At 37.3% G+C, this 19,920-nt stretch overlaps 1 protein-coding gene across 1 annotated transcript in view; it reads right to left on the bottom strand.

Annotated features, from left to right (window-relative positions):
* The window catches only part of SHCBP1L (SHC binding and spindle associated 1 like), a 30,607-nt gene extending 10,801 nt beyond the window's left edge, over window positions 1–19,806 (bottom strand). The window contains exons 1-6 of the mRNA XM_029935232.1: window positions 19,270–19,806; window positions 17,243–17,392; window positions 11,951–12,165; window positions 10,326–10,412; window positions 10,035–10,253; window positions 3,765–3,870 (exon numbers count right to left, since the gene is read on the bottom strand). Of these exons, the coding sequence (XP_029791092.1) occupies window positions 3,765–3,870; window positions 10,035–10,253; window positions 10,326–10,412; window positions 11,951–12,165; window positions 17,243–17,392; window positions 19,270–19,698 (1,206 nt within the window). The 5' untranslated portion in view covers window positions 19,699–19,806. The remainder of the gene's footprint in view (window positions 1–3,764; window positions 3,871–10,034; window positions 10,254–10,325; window positions 10,413–11,950; window positions 12,166–17,242; window positions 17,393–19,269) is intronic.
* Window positions 19,807–19,920: the final 114 nt, after the last annotated feature.

Genomic DNA, 19,920 nt, shown 5'->3' with positions numbered 1-19,920 from the left:
TCAGCAATCAAAAAGAATGAAATCTTGCTATTTGCAATAAGGTGGATGAAACTACATTGTATTATGCTAAGCAAAATAAGCCAGTCAGAGAAAGAGAAATATCGTATGATTTCACTCATCACATATATTCCTTATTCACTTACTGTCATAAATACCCTTTCAGACCAAATGAAATATTAGTCCTTACCTCTTCACTTATTCTCCAGGTTCTCCAATGTGATGACACACAGATGAACATAGGGGAAGGGAAGGAAGAATAAGATAAAAACAGAGAGAGGCAAACCGTAAGGCATTGAGGAGGACACTTGTGGCATGAGCACTGGGTGTTATACGTAAGCGATGAATCACGGGGTTCTACTCCTGAAACCAATACTACACTGAGTGTTAACTCACTTGAATTTAAATGTAAAAAACAATTAAAAATAAAATCTTTAAAAAACAAAAAAAGAAAAGCCAGAGTGTTCTAAACCTAAAGACTGTCATCACATTTGAGAACTTGGAGAATAAGTGAAGAGGTAAGGACTAATATTTCATTTGGTCTGAAAGGGTATTTATGACAGTAAGTGAATAAGGAATACAGAAGGACTAGGGATGGGCTGTGTTCAAAAGACAGTAAGTTCAATAGAAATGCTGTATGTTGCGGAAACATCCAGGTAAAGATGTTTACAAGGACATATAGTAATGCTGGTCAGCAGAGAATACAAGCAAGAAAGGAAAGAAATAAAAGAATAAATTTACTGAAAAAATCATTGTGTGCCGGGCACTACTCGGTTTATATGTAACATCTCATATCATCCTCAAGAATTCCTATCAGATAGTGGTGTGGTGGTGGTAGTTTAGTTTACTACTAAACATTTATTGAGTACTTACTACATACCAGGCATATGCTAAACCTATTACAAATATGAATTAATTTAATCTTCACATATAAATAAGAAATACATATAATTTATAAATGAGGAATTAATGCACAGATGGGTAAATAACTTGTTGAAAATCACATAACTAATAAATGCAAAGCCAGAGTCTGAATCCAGGAAGTCTGGCTTTCAAGAGCCCATGGTCTTAATCAGCACAATATACAGTTTTGACCTCTCTCTCTATTTGGGGGGCTTTTTACGTTTTTATTTAAATTCCAGTTAGTTAACATACAGTGTAATATTAGTTCTAGGTGTACAATATAATGATTCAACACTTCCCTCCACCCGCCCGCACGCCTCACAGGTGCCCTCCTTCATCCTCATCACCTATTTCACCCATCACCCCCTTCCCCCCGCTGTAACCATCAGTTTACTCTCTATAATTAAGAGTTTGCTTCTTGATTTGTCCTTCTCTTTTTTTACCCTTTGTTCATTTGTTTTATTTCTTAATTATGAGTGAAATCATATGGTATTCGTCTTTGAATATTATTCAGCCACAAAATGAATGAAATCTTACCATTTACCTCTCTTTTTAAGTCACTCTACAAATAAGGAAATTGAGGCTCAGAAGTTAGGCAGCTTGCCCAAGATTACATAGTTATTAAGTCATCTCAGACAGGCTACTTAAACCCTGGGCTATCTGACTACAGAGTCCGTGTCTTTTACTATAGTACTTGTGAAGATCACCAACATAGAAATGATGGGGCATGGATAAAATTGTTTGAGAACGTAGAGCAGGAAGAACTTTGAGTAAAGAACCCTCAAAGTTAAGAAGGGTAAAGGTTCTGTACATAGCTCTGATGACTATCAAATTAAAAGACTTTGTCCACTCAACAGTAAATCTAAGACAAAAGATCTAAGCAAAGTGGAAGCTGATGATGCTGCCATCTCAGCAGAGTCTTCCTCACATTCCCCAGGCCTGCGAAGGTCATGGATATTTACTTACACAAATGAAGGCAGGGTTGCAAACCACAAGATAAAAATCAAAGAAATTTCTCCCTCTCACATAGGAAAAGAAAGCCAGAAACATATTTAAAAACAAAAAAAGGGGCGACTGAATGGCTCAGTGTTTGACTTTGGCTCAGATCATGATCTGCCAATTCGTGAGTTCAAGCCCCAAACAGGGCTCTCTGCTGTCAGTACAGAGACCACTTAGGTCCCCTTCTCTCTAACCCTCCCCTCAAAAATAAACAAACATTAGAAAAAGATAATTAAAAATAAAAATAATAAAATGAGGTTGGAGATAGAAATAAAATCTATACCTTACTTTTTTATACCTTATTTTTTATAAAGATTTTTTACAAAGATGGTAGAATAATTAATGTTATTGAATAATCTGATGCAATAAGCAATTAAAAGAAATTTAAATTTTGTTGAAAATAATAAAAATGGGTAGGGTAGTAGACAAGACCAGGCTAATAAGCCAGCTTTATCTCTCACTACTTTCCTCTTAGGTAATAAACACCATCTTTGCTTCACTTCTTTCCATTCCTCATATATACCACACTCTCTTGTCAAATTTACACTCATTTACTAATTCACCAAAACCACTAAGTACCTACCATGTGCTAAACATTATGCTAGGTGACTGGATGAATGGTAAACATAACACAGCTTGTTCTCAAGAAGCTCATGTTCTCATAAAAGAGACAGACATTTTATAGACAGCCACAAAAAGTATTAAATACATAACAATAAGGGAAAATGCAAGGTACTGTGGGAAAGGCAGTGTAATGTATTCTGGAAGGTTGAGAAAGCCCTTTTCTGTGGAAATACTTCAGTTGAGACCTGAAGGATATGAGTGGCTCTGTGAAAGCACCTGGTGCGCGCCAGGATGTTGAGTTGGTGAAGGGAGGACAGAAGTGGGTATATGAAGGATAGGATAGTTCTCACGACACTGTGACTAGCAGCAAGACAGATGGTGGTGCCATTTATTGGAATCGAAAGCTCTAGAATACAAACAGGCCAATGGACAAGATCCTGAATTTAACTGTGGACATTTAAGGAGATGTACTTATGAGAAAATTAAATGGTGACAAGCAACAGGCATTAGGACATACATGTCTGGGACTAAGAATAAGAATTGGGGCTGTGGATACACCTTTTAGATTATCAGTAATATATAATCAAAGTCATGGGAAGAGGTCAGATAAATCACTTAGGGATAATATATAGTGCCAAAAAAAGTACCAAACATTTAGAGGACAGAAGAAAAAAAACTCTAGAGAATGAAAACCAGGATAGTAACAGAAGACAACAAAAAAGAATATTTCAAGGAGAGAGGTGTGAAATGCTAGGGAGCCATCAAGTAAGATAGAAATATTTGCTCTTTGACTTAAAACATTTTTCCCTCTTGGGCTGGTTAAATTTATGCTCATCTCTCAGGTTTCTGCTGAGTTATTTCTTCCAGCTAGCACTGCCAAAATTCCCAATTCTGACTTACACATCGTCCTATGTACATCCTATACATCCTCCTATCACAGCTTTTATCATTCTGTGTTGACTATGTGTCCATATCTCCACCATAATTCAAACTTCCCAAATGTATGAAGAAGCAAGACTGTGGATCCGGTTCAAAGTTGTATCTCCCTCAAAAGCAGTCTTCCTCATATTTGTCCCCTATCCTTCCCATAGCCACTAACAGCACCCAGCAACAAGGTCTGTATTCAGTAAATAGTCATTGACATTTATTTAATACCTATTATATGCCAATCGTTGAAGTGGATGTAATGGGAGAAACAAGGCATTAATGTCAGACAAGAACCTTACCCTCGAAGAGCTTCTTTTCTGATTATATGCAACTACAACTTAAATAAACAAATAGAGGTCAAGTGTATTTCTTACCATGTCCGTGGTCATAACTTTTGCCACAATATGTGTTATAGTCTTTCCAAAATCTCTTTTTCCCTTCCTGCGTCTCAGTATTCTTGGAAAGAAAGGTCCATGAACTCTAGAATTGAAAACATTTATTTATGATTAAATTAACCTGAAAAAAACCTCAAGCTATACTTACTTAGAAAATAAAATGTGGCACCAAGCATCTTTGAGAAGTAGGCTTCACTAGTTTTAAACTCTGACAGAAGTGAGGAACTTGAGAGCAATTGAACGGTTAAACTCTTTTAGATAACTGATTATTTAAACCCTTGATCTGTAAAATCTTTTCATTTTCATGGCTTGTTCCTGGAAATCTGTATGTAACCCATTACAATCAGTACCTGTCACCTCAACTCTTCAATACAGTAGAAAATTTTCCTGATTGTACTTTCATAGCCCACTGAATTGTGGACTCACAACAAAGCAAAGGTTGGTTATGTCTGTGATACTAAGGCATAAAAAGGTTTAGGGACATGCCTCATTTTAGATACTGTGTTCGACTAACAGAGTGTTTTGTTTCAAAGGAGATGGTCTCCATGGGTGTGTGGGCTGCGGCCTCCCAGCAGAACATCTTACCCTCTTGGTGAGTTGTGGGGGGGCTAAAAATTGTTTTCTGTTTAGCACTTCTAATTAATTCCACTCTTCCTCTTCTTTCTGCTTTTCTTTACAATTCCTGCTTCCTATCACTTAGTCATGCTAAGTGTCATCAAAAGAAAGTTTGAGTATGACTTTTATCATTACTATTAGCCAAAAGGGACACTCCTTTTCCAACAGATGTAGATGTACTCATCTCCTTAGGTATTATATTTGGGGTTCTCTGAACCACATTATTACTTCATACAAATGGGATGTAGCTTTAATACCAATATTTTTCATCTTTGAAAGTTTCATTAAACATTTCAAAAGTAAACCCAGTCAGCATTTTTATACCAATTTAAGCAACTAATTATGATCTTGAGAAAGAGAACTACTTGCACATTTCTTCACCATGTATCTGATCACTAGCTGCTCAGGTACAGCATCCTATGTTCACAAAATACAGTAATTTGTCATGCAATCCTAGTTTTAAAATCAAAAGTATGTATCAGTGTATTTGTAAGCCAAATTTATTAAGGTATAATTTACACAACGGACACTCATTTTAAGTAAACCATGCCATGCAGTTTCACAAATGTGTACACCATTTAACTCAACCACAATAATCAAGATACAGACCATTCCCATCACACTGACAGGCTCCTTTGTGCATCTTTGAAGTCCATCCTCCAAACCTATTCCCAGGCAACCACTGATCTACTCTCTGTCGTTAGATAACCCTTTTCTTGGAATTTTTAAATGACATTTTAAAATGAAAACATATATGAAGTACTCTTTGTATCTAGCTTTTTTCGCTCAGTCCATGTTAAGATCCATCGTGTTACTTCATGTATCATTTTGTTTATATTGCTGAGCAGTGTTTCATTATTTGATTTTCTATATACAAATCGTGTTATCTGCAAATAGAGATAATTTTATTACTTCTTCCTTTCCAGTATGCATGGCTTTTCTTTTTCTTGCCTATCGCTCTGGCTGGAACCTCTAGTACGGTTTGAACAGAGGTGGTAAGAGTGGACATCCTGTCTTCCCACTTGTCTTCTTTCCTTAAGATCTTCCTCATCTTGGGGGGAAACATCCATTCTTTCAGCACTATGATTTCCTTAAAGAGTTTTCATAGAAGGCCTTGAACAGATTGAGAAAGATCCCTTCTATCCCAAGATTTTTGAGAATTTATATGATGGAAGTGTTCAATTTTATCAAATTCTTTTTCTGTATTAAGGTGTGGCTTTGGTTTTTTATTCTATTAATATGGTGTGTTATACTGATTCATTTTTATATGTTAAACCAATTTTACAACCCTGGGATTAATCCCATTTAGTCTTAGTGTCTGATCCGTTTAATGTGTTGTTAGACTCCATTTGTTAGCGTGTTTCTGAGAATTCTTGCATCTATATTCATAAGGGATATTATTCTATAGGGCTTTTTTTCTTCTTGTGATGTCTTTGTAGTTTTTGTATCAGGCTAATAGTGGCCTTATTGAGTGAGTAAGTAAGTGTTCCCTTCTATTTTGAAAGTCTGTGAATAATTAGTGTTAATCCTTGAAATGTTTGGTAGAATTCACCAGTGAAGACATATGGTCTTTGGTTTTTCTTTGTTAGTTTTTAATTTGCAAATTCAATCTCCTTACTTGCTATAGGTCCACTCAGGCTTTCTGTTTAATTTTTCTTGCAGGGTAATAAATTCACTTGGGTTTTTTCCCCCTTTTTAAAGTGTTTTAATGTTATTTTATTTTTGAGAGAAAGCGAGAGAGAGCGTAAGCAGGGGAGAGGCAGAGAGAGAGGGAGACACAGAATCTGAAGCAGGCTCCAGGCTCTGAGCTGTCAGCACAGAGACCAACGCAGGGCTTGAACTCATAAACTGCGAGATCGTGACCTGAGCTGAAGTTGGACACTTAACCAACTGAACCACCCTTTTTCTTTTAGTTTAAAAGAGCTATTACCTTTTCACTTTTGAAAAATAATTTCACTGGATATAGAATTCTAGGTTGGTAGTTCTTTCTTTCAATGCTTTGAATATTTAAGTCCTTTCTCATCTTGTTTGCATGGTTTCTTATAATAAGTCTACAGATAAGGTGATCTCTTCGCCCTCAGTTTTTTTTATGTATGGTTTTCTTCAGTTCGTATATGATATACCTATATATAGATGTTTTGGTAATCTTGTTCAGTGTTCTGAGCTTACTAGATCTATGATTTGGTGTCTGCATTTAATTTTAGAAAATTATTTAATTCAAACCACTCACCATTATTAATTCAAACATTTCTTCTGTTGCATTTACTCTTTTTCTCTTCTGGTCTTCCAATTACACATATGCTGCACCCTTCCAAATGGCCTTATAATACCTGGATGTTTTGTTTTTTCATTCTTTTTTCTGTTTGCATTTGTTTGAAAAGATTCTGTTGACATACCTTCAAGCTCACGGATTTCTTTCCTCAATTTCATCCCATCTATTAGTAAACCCATCAAGGGCATTCATTTAAAAAAAAATTTTTTTTTAATGTTTTTAATTTATTTTTGATACAGAGAGAGACAGAGTATGAGAGGGGGAGGGTCAGAGAGAGAGGGAGACATAGAACCAGAAGCAGGCTCCAGGCTCTGAGCTAGCGGTCAGCACAGAGCCTGACGCGGGGCTCGAACCCACGAACGTGAGATCTGACCTGAGCTGAAGCCGGAGGCTTAACCGACTGAGCCACCCAGGTGCCCCAAGGGCATTCATTTTTAATTACAGCATTTTTTATTTCTAGCATTTTCTTTTAATTCATTCTAGAGTTTCTATTTTATGCTTACATTATTCATCTGTTCTTGCATGTTGTGTCCTTTTTTTCATTAAAGACTAACATATTAATTAGTTATTTTTAATTCCACCTGATTAATTTTAAGATCATAACTGAGTCTGGTTCTGATGCTTGCTTCTTCTATTCAGGCTTAATTTTTTCTTGCCTTTTAGCATGTCTTATAATATTTTGTGGAGACCCAAGCATGATATATTGATTAATAGAAACTGAAGTAAACAGGCTTTTAGTGTGAGGTTTTATATTAATCTGGCCAGAAGGTAAACTGCTTGCTGTAGCTGTAGGTATCACAGGCTTCAAAATCCTATGGTTTTCATATTTTTGCCTTTGAAAACTCCTCTTTTGACTAGGTTTGTGTCTTGTAGCTCTTTTAGGTATAATTCCATTATTTTACTGGAGCCTGGCCTGGTGTGTTGTAAGGTAAGGTGGAAAGAAAGTGTTCTATAATCTTATGATTAAATATTAGTCTTTTAGTGGGTCCAAGTCCTTGGACTGTGACTTTCTCATGTATTTCTTAGTGCCCTCCTCTTCCCAGAGAGGAAGGCTAGAGGGGGCTGGAGTCAAGAAAATGCCATTCTAGGTGGGCAAAGGCTCTGGGAAGGTCTTTTCCCCTCTTAAATAAATCTTTGTCATGGAGATGCTCTGGATGTATTTCACAATGGTAAGTTTTCTTATCCCCAACCAGGGGTATTGTGGGATTTTTCTTGGCTTTTCATCTGAGAACTTGTGAGATTCCTGGGGGCAAAACCCCACAGAGAAATAGCCTGCCTCCCTAAGAACTGCCACCCACCAGGAGTTTCTCACTTGTATTCTGGCCCACATTCAACCTCCAGCAGTTTATTAAAATTACCCATTTACATGTTCTTACAGCTTATGGCTCTAGGGGGTTATCTATTCCAGGTAGGCAGATCTTGGTTGTGACTCTGAATTTACTTCTCTCCCCAGATTTTATGGCAGCAGTTTGCCCTGTGATCTCAGTTTTCTTATGGGTACAAGAAAGCCATTTTCAGTTTCCTCAGCTTTTTTCTTATTTTCAGGATGGGAGTGATAACTCATAAGCTCTTAGCATGTTAGAGCTGCATCTCTAAATATTTGGTTCTTTTTTAGTTTCCATTTTTCTGTTGAGATTCTCTACTTATTGGCACCAAGTTTTCTTATAATTCTTAGAACATATTCATAATAGCTGCTTTGAAGTTTTGATAAATCCAACATGTGGGCCCACTCAAAATCTGATTTTACTATCTTTTTTCCTGGGTAAGGATCCTATTTTCTGGTTTTCTTTGCAAGTCCATTAATTTTTGGTTGAACACTGGAGACTTTGGAAAATATATTCTCATAACTCTGGATTGTGTTATGTTTTTCTGATGATTGTTAGTCCTGTATTCTAGCAGGCAATTACCTTGCCTGGGCTCAAAATCCAGCTGAAATGTCTCTTCAGTTCTTTCAAATTCCATGCTTCAACTACATACTCTTTTTGAAGCATGGTTCTCAAATTTCTCTCCTTCACCAATGCGAGCATAGTTTAGCTCAAATTCTGGATCTGACCCCTTTTGCAACTTTCTTCTTTCAGGATATCCCACTTAAATTTCCAGCTGTTTTGCCAGCCTTGAATTCTGTCCTTTGCTACCTTGTAATAGTAGGGCTTCAGTTTTTGCTGCCAGAGCTATGAGAACTGGTAATCATTCTCAGACTGAAAAGCAAATCCCTGTTTCTTAGCCATTCCAAGGATCAACTTTTCTGGCTGCTGCCAGCTTTGGTACTTTTACAGTGCCTTCAAATAGCTGGATATTTTAATATTTTTTTGTCCAAATCTTATAATTGTTTACAATGAAAGGATTTGACCAATTAACTCACTCCAACACTTCCAGACCTAGACTCTTGTGATTGTAACTTTTTTTATTGTAACTTTTAAGATGAAAGAACCCCTTGTGGCCCTATGCCATTAGAATCTAAAGTCTAGTGATATTAATCTGTATTCAAATGCAACTTTTGTTGAATCTGGATTTCTAGATAAGTAGATTTCAAAAATCTTACCTATATTGATTTCCCAAAGTAATCCAAAGGTTTTGTTACACAGGAATCCCAATAAACAACATTAAAAATAGGGACTAAATGGGATTCTTAATGATTAAAAAATAAGTCAAGTTTGAAAGAAAATACAAAAAAAAGATTTAGTTAGTTAAAAGTTAATTGTTAGACAAGTAAAATGTGGCTCAAAATTCATAAGGCAAAGAATGTGTACAAGTAGAAGACATAAGAAGGGGTTTAACAATCTAGTATGAAATAATCAGAAGTCCTTTGGCTCCATTCAAAAACTTCTATTAATTTTGAAACCATAAAGCAAGTATTCCTGTTTCCTTCTATTTAAAACAAGGACAGAAATATATACTTTACTGCACAGTGATGTAAAAATATTTTAATACATTTTGAAGTACTCTGGAGAATGATGCTAGCTAAATCTACATTGTTTTATTTATCATAAAAACAACTTATCAACTTAATGTTGGTTAGAGAAGAAGAAATTATGAGGCAGCCAAATTAATCAACTTTCTCCTTTACTTTGCATATTATATGTGTTGGAGATCTGCCTTCTCTTTTCTTAGGTTCTGGCCAAAATCAAGAAGATAAAGATGAAAAATAAGGAAAGAACTCGATTGTTGACACTTTTTTATCTGAAAGTCTAATGATTTCAGTGAATACAGTTATATAAAAATAATTTTCCAATACTGGTAGTTGTACTTGGACATCTAATTTTATAATCTACTTCAATCAGGGTAACATATATGATGAGTTAAGTGACATGATAAAAGAATGACTATGTAATCTTTTTGTTTAAAATGGAACAAATTATTACCGGAGACGTAAATCTTCCCACATTTTCAATAATCCACACAGCATTACTATCTCGTAGTATTTTTTCCAGCATTCAACAGCCTCTGCTGCAGATGGATCTTCCTTGATATTGCTCTGATACTCGATGAGTTCAACACGTTTATTTTTATACTTCTCCAAAGTTTTTTTGAAACGTTGTGCAATAGGACCAGGTATGGTTCCATCCTGTATATCACACCACCTGAAAAGTATCAGCATAATTAACAATGTTTTTCTTACATAATGTCCTGAGTAAGTTTTTCACTATACTTACAAATTAATTCTTTCTTCAATCAAAGCAGTATAATTCTCACAACTTTCTTCATCATCCCAGTCTCTCCAAAGAAAATCATAAAAAAACCTATGATGAATCAAATAAAAAAGTGATCAAAAGAGCCAATACCATGTGTAGAATTAAAAAGACATTCTCATGTCAGAATTTTGATATGAATTCTAAGAAAATAAGTATATATTTAAAATTTTTAAATGTTTTATTTATTTTTGAGAAAGAGAGAGAGAGAGAGATTGAGACAGAGCATGAGCAGGGGAAGGGCAGAAAGAGAAGGAGACACAGAATCCAAAGCAGGCTCCAGGCTCTGAGCTGTCAGCATAGAGCTTGATGTGGGCATTGAATTCACAAACCATGAGATCATGACCAGAGCCAAAGTCGGACACTTGACTGAGTCACCCAGATGCCCCAGAAAAATATTTTTAAATACTCTTTCAGTGAACTAATACTAAAATCAAACTTTTGGTTTTTTTTTTTAAGTTTAATTATTTCGCACAAGAGAGAGACAGTGCAAGTTGGGAAGGGGCAGAGAGAGAGAATTTCAAGCAGGCTCTGCAATTGTCAGCACAGAGCCCAATGCACGGCATGAACTCCCAAACCAGGAGATCATGACCTGAGCCAATATAAAGAGTCGGACACTGGGGGCCTGGGTGACTCAGTCGGTTGAGCGGCCAACTTAGGCTTAGGTCATGATCTCCCTGTTCGTGGTTTGGAGCCCAGTGTTGGGCTCTGTGCTGACAGCCTAGAGCCTACTTCAGATTCTATGTCTCCCTCTCTCTCTGACCCTCCCCAGCTTGTGCTCTTTCTCTCTCTCTCAAAGATAAATAAATAAACTTAAGAAAAAAAAAGAGTCAGACATTTAATGGACCGAGCCACCTGGGGCCCCCTAAAGTCAAGCCTTTAAAAATTAGATGATCTAGATTCTATTTGCGGTTCCTATAAAATAATATTTCTTGAAGTGGGAATATAAAATGCAGGTTCAAAGAACTCTAGATTTTGTTCAATAAAGAACTAATACTTAAGATACAATCAGATTTGTATATTCTGGACAAAGTGTTAGAAAAACAAAAATATGCCCCCAAAATATTCTGTATTATGTTTATGGATAGCTTCTCTCAAACTGTATCAACTTGTAAGAAGCAATCATAATGTGGATGATATCTAGATTTGTAATGTCTTTACATGTGAAAAATAAAATCTAATATATTTAAGATGATTAAATATGAACAAAATTTAATGTTACTTATCTCTAGAACTTTTTAAAATCAATTTTTGAAAATGCAAGGTCAAAATAATGGCAAATTTTTCATTGCACATATATAATACTTCCACAAAAGAATGTTTAAAAGAGTTATAAGTATGTTCATTAAAAATGGACAGGGGTAACTGGCTGGCTCAGTGAAGCATGTGAATCTTGATCTCAGGGTCATGAGTTTAAGCCCCATGTTGGGTATAGAGATTACTTAAAAAATAAATAAAAAACAAACTTTAAAAAAATAGACAAATTTAATTCAGTAGTGAGTAAAAATTAAATAACTTATAAAGTGCTTGTAGACTTACATATTAATTTTCTGAATATGATAATTTTAAGAGTTAAAAAGGTTGAATACCTTACAACTTCCAAGGCCAAAGCAATATCATGATTATCAGAATCTTGTCCTTCAACAGGGTATACTTCCAAGAGAGGCACACTGTGCTCTAGTTCTTCCAAAATCTCATTGACCAACCCCCTTGGAATGTTTGCAATGTTAGAAGAAAAGGGCTCAGCCACAGATACAGTAACTTTGAAACAAGATGATGAGCTTTGGCGTGGTTTACAAATTACCTAAGACAAATATTATAAAATCTGTAGTTACAAATCAAAATAAACCACAAGGATTTTTCCCTCACACATGATCTACTTACAAAATTTCTTCTTTTAAACTTTATGATTTCTTTAACCACACCCGCAAAATTATTATAGATCAATATTAAATAAAATAACACAATTTTTCAAAGCCTACTTTTTTTAAAATTCCAGATTAGTTAACAGTGTTATATTATTTTCTGGTGTACAATACAGTGATTCAACAATTCCATGTACTACTCTATGCTCAACAAGATAAGTGTTAGTCCTCTCCACCTACTGCACCCATCCCACCACCTATCTCCCCTCTGGTAGCCATCTGTTCTCTACAGATGAGAGTTTGTTTTCTTTTCTTTTTTGTTTTCTTTCATTTGTTCCCCCTCTCTCTCTCTTTTTAGTTTTTATTTATTTATTTTGAGAGAGACAGAGGGAGAGCACATGAGAGCAGGGGAGGGGCAGAAAGAGAGAAAGAGAGAGAATCCTAAACAGTCTCTGCACTGTCAGTGCCAAGCCTGACATGGGGCTTGATCTCATGAACCATGAGATCATGACCTGAGATGAAATCAAGAATCAGATGCCTAACTAACTGAGCTACCCAGGAACCCCTCTCTTCACTTGTTTAAATTCCACATATGGGTGAAATCATACAGTATTTGTTTTCCTTTGGCTTATTTCATTTAGCATTATACTCTCCAGATCCATCCATGTTGTTGCAAGTGCAAGATATTCTTTTTTGTAGGTTAATAATATTCCATTACCCACACATTGTCTTTATCCATTTATCTGCACACTTGGGCTGCTTCCATAATCTAGCTATTGTAAATAATTATGCAATAAACACAGGGGTGCATATATCCTTTCAAAGTAGTATTTTTGTATTCTTTGAGTAAATACCCAGTAGTATGGATCACTAGTTCTATTTTGGTTTTTTGAGGAACCTCCATACTGTCTTCCAATGGCTGTACCAGTCTGCATTCCCATCAACAGTACAAGAGGATTTCTTTATCTCCACATCTTCATCAACACTATTTCTTGTGTTTTTGATTTTAGCCATTCTGAAAGGTAGGTAAAATCTCATTGTATATCCCTGATGATGAATGATGAGTATCTTTTCATGTTTTCATGTCTGTTGGCCATCTGAATGTCTTCTTTGAAGAAACGTCTGTTCGTGTCTTGTGCCCATTTTATGACTTTGTTTTTTGGGTGGTGAGTTTTATAAGTTCTTTATATATTTTAGATACTAACCCTTTATCAGATATATCATTTGCAAATATCTTCCCCCATTCACTAGGTTATCTTTTAGTTTTGTTGCTTGTTTCTTTCACTGTGCAGAAGCTTTTCATTTTGGTGAAGTCCCAATAGTTTATTTTTGCTATTGTTTCCTTGTCTCAGGAAACCTATCTAGAAAAATGTTACTATGCCTGATATCAGAGAAATTACTGCTTGTGCTCTCTTCTAGGATTTTTATGTTTTCAGATCTCACATTTAGGTCTTTAATTCATTTAGTTTGTTTTTGTGTATAGTATAAAAAGAGGTCCAGTTTAATTCTTTTGCTTGTTGCTGTCAAGAGAGGAGCATCTCATTACTGCCCCTCATGTTGTTTCCATTGACATTGTGGTAGGGTGGTGAGAGTCCCGATTCTCCTCCACTGGATCTTTTCTGACATCACTGCTGCAGGAAATGGAAGGAGTCTCTCCTTACTGGTGCGGGTGGTAGTCCAGTCTGCCCATGTAGTCTACACTGACACCATGGGGGTGGGGGAAGTTCCTTATCAGCCAGCTCCCCATTTATTCACACTAAGTCTTCCCTAACACCACTCTGGCAAGTGTAACTCCTTGTTACAACTTGACAAAAGTGGAAGTCTAAGCTCTTCACTTACTCTTTTCCTACAGAGGGGGGAAATGGGCAGAACTTATTTTTTTTTTCCTGTGGTGTTTGGCTGCCCCTTTCCTGGTCCTTTGTCTAGAGAAAGCAGGCCTTTGGGGGGGGCACTTTTTAAATTTTTTATTTTTGGTTTACACCTATCAGTGTTTCTAGGTTGCCAGCTTCTCTGATGCCCAGTCTAGGATATATGAAGCAAACCTCCAGGGAAGTCACCATAATGTCATTCCTTGGGTCATGAGGTCCTTAGCCAATCTGCCTTCTATTCACCTTTTAGAGTTTATTTTATATTAATATAATTCAAATGGGGTTTTTTTTCTGTACTTGGTAGGAAGAATAGCAAAAAAGTATATCTGCTCCATCTTTCTGGAGGTGAAAGTCTCAGTTTATTAAATAGCTTTCAACCAATTTTTCTTAGCTTTATCTTCAGTCTCATTTCCAGAGATCTAAGTAGAGTCAATTCTGGAGCTTTCGCGTTATCCAGTATATATCAAGTTGTTTTTTTGGCCTTCCTACTACAAACTTAGAATTCAATTTTCTTAGCTCTGCTGTCAGTTGCCATTTATTTATCTATTCTATGCCTTCTACGTTTTGTTGCCATTATCTTCCTTATCATCTCTTGTCCTTATGTACCCTTTAAAAAATTCCTTTACTATTGGGGTGACTGAGTGGCTCAGTCTGTTAAGCATCTGACTTTGGCTCAGGTCATGATCTCACAGCTCAGGGGTTTAAACCCTGTGTCGGGCTCTGACAGCCCAGAGCTTAGAGCCTGGAGCCTGTTTCAGATTCTGTGTCTCCCTCTTCCTCTGTCCCTCCCCATATATGCTCTGTTTCTGTCTGTCTCTCAAAAATAAACAAACATTAAAAAATTTCCTTTGCTATTATTTTGGTGGAGGACTCTGGGGACAAAGAAACGATCCTACAAATTTTCAGAGAGAAAAAATATATAGGTATTATCAGAGAATTGATGATATTGGCTTCTCAACCAGCAACACTGGAAGCACTAGAAAAATAAAGAGTATTTTTCAAATTCTGGTCATAAAATCATACCTAGAATCATGTACCCAGTCAATCTTTCAAATAAATATGAAGATACTATAAAGATATTTTCAAGTACACAAGATTACAATAATGTTATCTTCTTTGTGTCCTTACCCATCAAGCTGTTAGGATAAGGTCCTTAGCCAAAGTGAGAGACTAGACTGAGAAAAAAAGAAAGTTAAGAATTCTGAGAAACAGGTTATTTGCACAAGAGAATGGCAAAGGGAATTCCTAAGATGATAATGAAGGGAGATCCCCAAAGGACAACTATCCATCAGGTCTAGAGATCACCAATCCAGACTGTAGATCAGAGGACGCAAGAGATACTGATAGACATGTTTATGTGCAGACGACTTACATAACTGGGGAAGAGTCTGAGGACAAACTAGTAAAAAAACTAAAAAAAGAAAAAATAAGGTAAGCAGCTCTAGGAAAACTTCTAAATGTCCAGGAAAGGAAAATTAACCATAGTATACTAAACAATTTATATATCTATGAAGTGAATATTACATATCTATGAAGGTAAACACTGAGCATATGATAAAACCAAAATTACTATGTAAGTATTTTGGGAGGATGGGAGCATGTGAGAAATATGGGTATAAGGTGGAACAGAGAATGGTAGTGGTGGTGGTATAGAAAACACCTAGATCCCCATTTCTCTTAGTGGGAGCCTATAAATAAAACCTAAAACAGAAAAATCAAAAAGTGGCAATATAAGCATGATCTTTGGAGTTAGGGGATTAACACTACAATAATTAATAATTGATAAAGTAATAATTAAATTAAATAATTAATATATTAATAAGTAAATATTAATCAATAACTAATTAAACTGTTTAAAATTGGCTGCGCCTGGAAAATACAAGAAACTTACACTGCTCTCTCTCTCTCTCTTTCTCTATACATATATATATGTCATATTTTGTTTTGGCTTTATACATATATATATTTTATATATACATATATATAAAAAATATATATATGATATATCTCGTCTTATTTTATCCACATGAAAAAAGTCCAGAGATGTTATGAAAGTTTCAGAGAAGAGCTATACAAAATCTGGAGTTAAACTAACCTCAAAGAACACTAAAAACAGATTATTATTGAAAAATGAATCCCAAGTTTCTATTATATTTTTTATAGTCTCTATGATTGAATATATGCCATTCTTTACCCATAAAAATACCACTAACTTACTTCTTCATAGAACATAGAATTGAATTGTTTTCAGGGAGTGTGCAACGTAATGAATTTCAAACACAAATTTTTCTTGTGACCAAAACAACAGATTTGAAATATCTGAGGCAAGGGTACCATTTGTAATTATAGATATTAATGTCTATACAAGGATAACTAATCTCTAAGGGAAGGAAACTTATGACATCAAATATGCCACAATATTTAACCTATAGAATAAACTTTAAAAAGTGAAGTCTTACCAGATGAAGGGTTGGAGGTTGATGTATTATACTAAAAGGGTCCCTTTTCATAGGAAGAAGTTTAAAATTTTACCAATAATTTTCGGATCCATTGTTTCTGCCTTAATCTAACTAAATCTCATAATTCAGATAAGTGAAGATTAAAGGGAAATGATGGGGAAAGGCAGCCCAAGTCTATTGTACCTAAATTACTAATTTTAAAGAAATGCACTTTTGAGGAGCACCTGGATGGCTCAGTTGGTTAAGCATCTGATTTGGGATCAGGTCATGATCTCACCACTCATGAGTTTGAGCCTCACATCAGGCTCTGTGCTGACAGCTCAAAGCTTAGCGCCTGGAGCCTGCTTTGGGTTCTTCTCCCATCCTCTTTCTCTCTCTCTCTCTCTCTCTCAAAAATAAATAAACATTAAAAAAAAAGAAATGCACTTTTGTTATTTGAGCAACTGAAACTAAGCCAATAAATATTGTTTGATATGCTAGATTTCATTTAATGATTAACCATGCACAGGCAAATGTCCCCCCTTACCTTCTTTTTATGCTACTGATTTGCTTAGAAACTTAAAATGGACATAAACTTTGTCAATCTCTGTTTAAGTATCAAAGCAACAAATTAGTAAGGTCATATATTGGTCATAAAAAGAACTGATAATTTCACTCAAAAGAACAAAGATCAGGTAAAAATTATTTACCTCAACCAGTATGCCAACAAAAGGGATAGAAGCTTCTTCGTATTTCACAAAGAATAACTCAGGATTAGTCTTCCAGACTCCAAGCCATTTGTCTTTCAACTTTAACTTTTCTGACAGATATTTACTCATAGCCTCATCAGCATCTTCTGCCTAGCAAAAGAAAAAATATATATGTAGAAGGATATGCATAAATATTTTTACTGATTTCTATTTAAATATGGGACCAATATTCCCTTAAATAATTTTTAAGAACCTGGAAAGTAATCGATTTTAACTGAATTTTTGTTTACTGGAAAATATCATAAACATTAAAACCTTAAGAGATCTATTCACTCAATAGAGTAATTCAGTGCTGAGACATCTACTTGTTATTTATATTTAAGTAATTTGTTTTGAGGAGAAAGAACTGTAATTATACCTTTAAAAACAGTAATTATCATATTAAAATAGCAATTATTTATTTTTTTGAACTTTAAAGTTATAACCTATTTAAATCATATTCAGTATATAAAAATTTAAAACAGCACTCCACTGCGTAAAACAAACAAGCATATTAATCATTCAATAAATGCTGCTCATTTTTTAAAATTTCAGTTCAGCTACCTCAAGGATGACAATAATCTAAACCACTGTGAAACTCAGTCATTACACGTCTGATAAATGACACAATTTATAAACATTTTTCAACTGCCTTTCAGAGACTTCATCCTCTCCAACTCTCAGTTGGCCATTAATAGTGTCCCAGTTTTATGGTAATGATGTTTTTATTTTTTTATTACAAAATTTTTTTTGGTGTATATTTTTGAGCGAGAGAGACAGAGACAGCGCAAGTGGGAGCAGGAGCAGAGAGAGAGGGAGACACAGAATCCAAAGCAGGCCAGGCTTTCACCTGTCAGTAAAAAGCCCAGTGCTGGGCTCCAACTCAGGAACCCATGATCCCGAAATCATGACCTGAGCAGAAGTCGGATGCTTAACCGACTGAGCCACCCAGGCGCCCAGTAATGGTGTTTTTAAAAATAAAATGTTCTTCCGATTATAAAATATGGTTAATCTACAGAAAATCTGAAAAACACACAAAATGTGAGGAAAACAAAAACCACTCCTAATCCTTACAGCCAAAATAACCACTGATATTTTCATCCTGTCACTTTCCTATGTATATACTCATCCAGACATATGAATCACGTTTTGTTTTGGCTCCTGTTTTAACTATAGGGTAAGTATAACTAATGTTCTTGAAAACCTAACTTCCACTGCTGCTTGGGTCTCCACTAAATGCCACGACAAGTTCTTTTTTTTAAAAAATTAAATGTTTATTTAGTTTTGAGAGAGAGAGCACGAGCAGGGGAGGGGCAGAGAGAGACAGACAGACAGGCACACAGACAGACTCTGAAGCAGGCGCCAGGCTGTGAGCTGTCTGCACAGAGCCCTGTGCGGGCGTGGAACCCATGAACCTCGAGATCATAACTTAACCGACTGAGCCACCCAGGTGCCCCGCAGCCACCACAAGTTCTTTACTGCCCCATCATCGGAAATTTAGTTTCTATTTTTTAATTTTGATAATTATTGGTGAAACGAATATCTCTGTGCACAAATTCTCCTGCTGTAACTTAACAAAATAGGATAGAATGGTATGCGCTCTAGTCAGTGTTGCCAGGTACCTACACATCTTGGCTAGGAAACCTCCTTCCACACCGCAGACTCCTGCAAACACTTCCAGTGCCGTCAGGTCAAAGTTAAGGCTAAGTCCTCGTAGCTTCTGTGCGGGCACAAACTGTTATATGGGAAAACTTAAGCTGTAAACCTGGCTCCGATAAGGCCCATCGATACCCTGGTGTTGGAAGCTCCTCGAAAGCCGGGAAACGCTCCACTGGAGCGGCCCCCCTAATCAACAATGGTCTTTCCGACGGAAGGCCTAACGGTAACGCGGTGGGGCCGCGCCAGGTGCCCCCGAGAAGGCGGAGGCCCCGCCAACGCTCAGTCACTTGAACTCTGGGAACAGCGGGCCCGGTCGGTGCGCCCCTCACCTTACAGCCCTGCAGCACCTCGTCGCAGTACAGCGCCACCTTCTCGTCGCGCCACATCCCCCTCATGGGGGACAAGCAGACTGGGGGCAGCGGCCGCGCTTCCTCTTCATCCCCCTCGGGCACCGACATTTGGGGCTTCTCCGCCGTCTCCTCTTCTACCTCCTCCTCCTCCTCGGCCCCCTGGCCCCGGCCCTCGGCGTGAGAGGCCGGCGGGAGCTGCAGCCGCCGCAGGGCCGCCTCCCGGCCCGCCTTCCCCTTCACCAGGCGCGGGGACGCCACCACCGACCGCACCGGGGATGCGACGCTCTTCGGAGTCCCTACCGCCACCGAGTCCCGGGTGGGCGCGGACACCCCTCTCTCGCCTCGCCTGCCGGGGCTGACTGTCCGGACGGAGTCCTCCGGCACGGGAGCCCTGGCCCCCGACGCCATCTCTGCACACCGCAAGCACCGGCTGCGGGCCGTTGGCCACTTTGCCCGCTCGGAGCCCGCTGGCCAATGGGCGAGCGGCGCCCGCGGAGCCCGCAACGGGCACGCGGGTCCTCGAGGAGCGCCGCAAAGAGGTGCGGTGGGGGATGGGGTGGAGGTGAGGTGGGGGGTGGGGTGTTTGCGTTGGGGCGGGCGCGCGGCCGGACTTGGGTGGAGGGGACGGCA

Source organism: Suricata suricatta, chromosome 3, assembly GCF_006229205.1.
Source record: "Suricata suricatta isolate VVHF042 chromosome 3, meerkat_22Aug2017_6uvM2_HiC, whole genome shotgun sequence".
Classification (NCBI taxonomy): domain Eukaryota; kingdom Metazoa; phylum Chordata; class Mammalia; order Carnivora; family Herpestidae; genus Suricata; species Suricata suricatta.
Note: the sequence above shows the minus strand (reverse complement) of the source record. Positions and strands in the feature narration are given on the sequence as shown.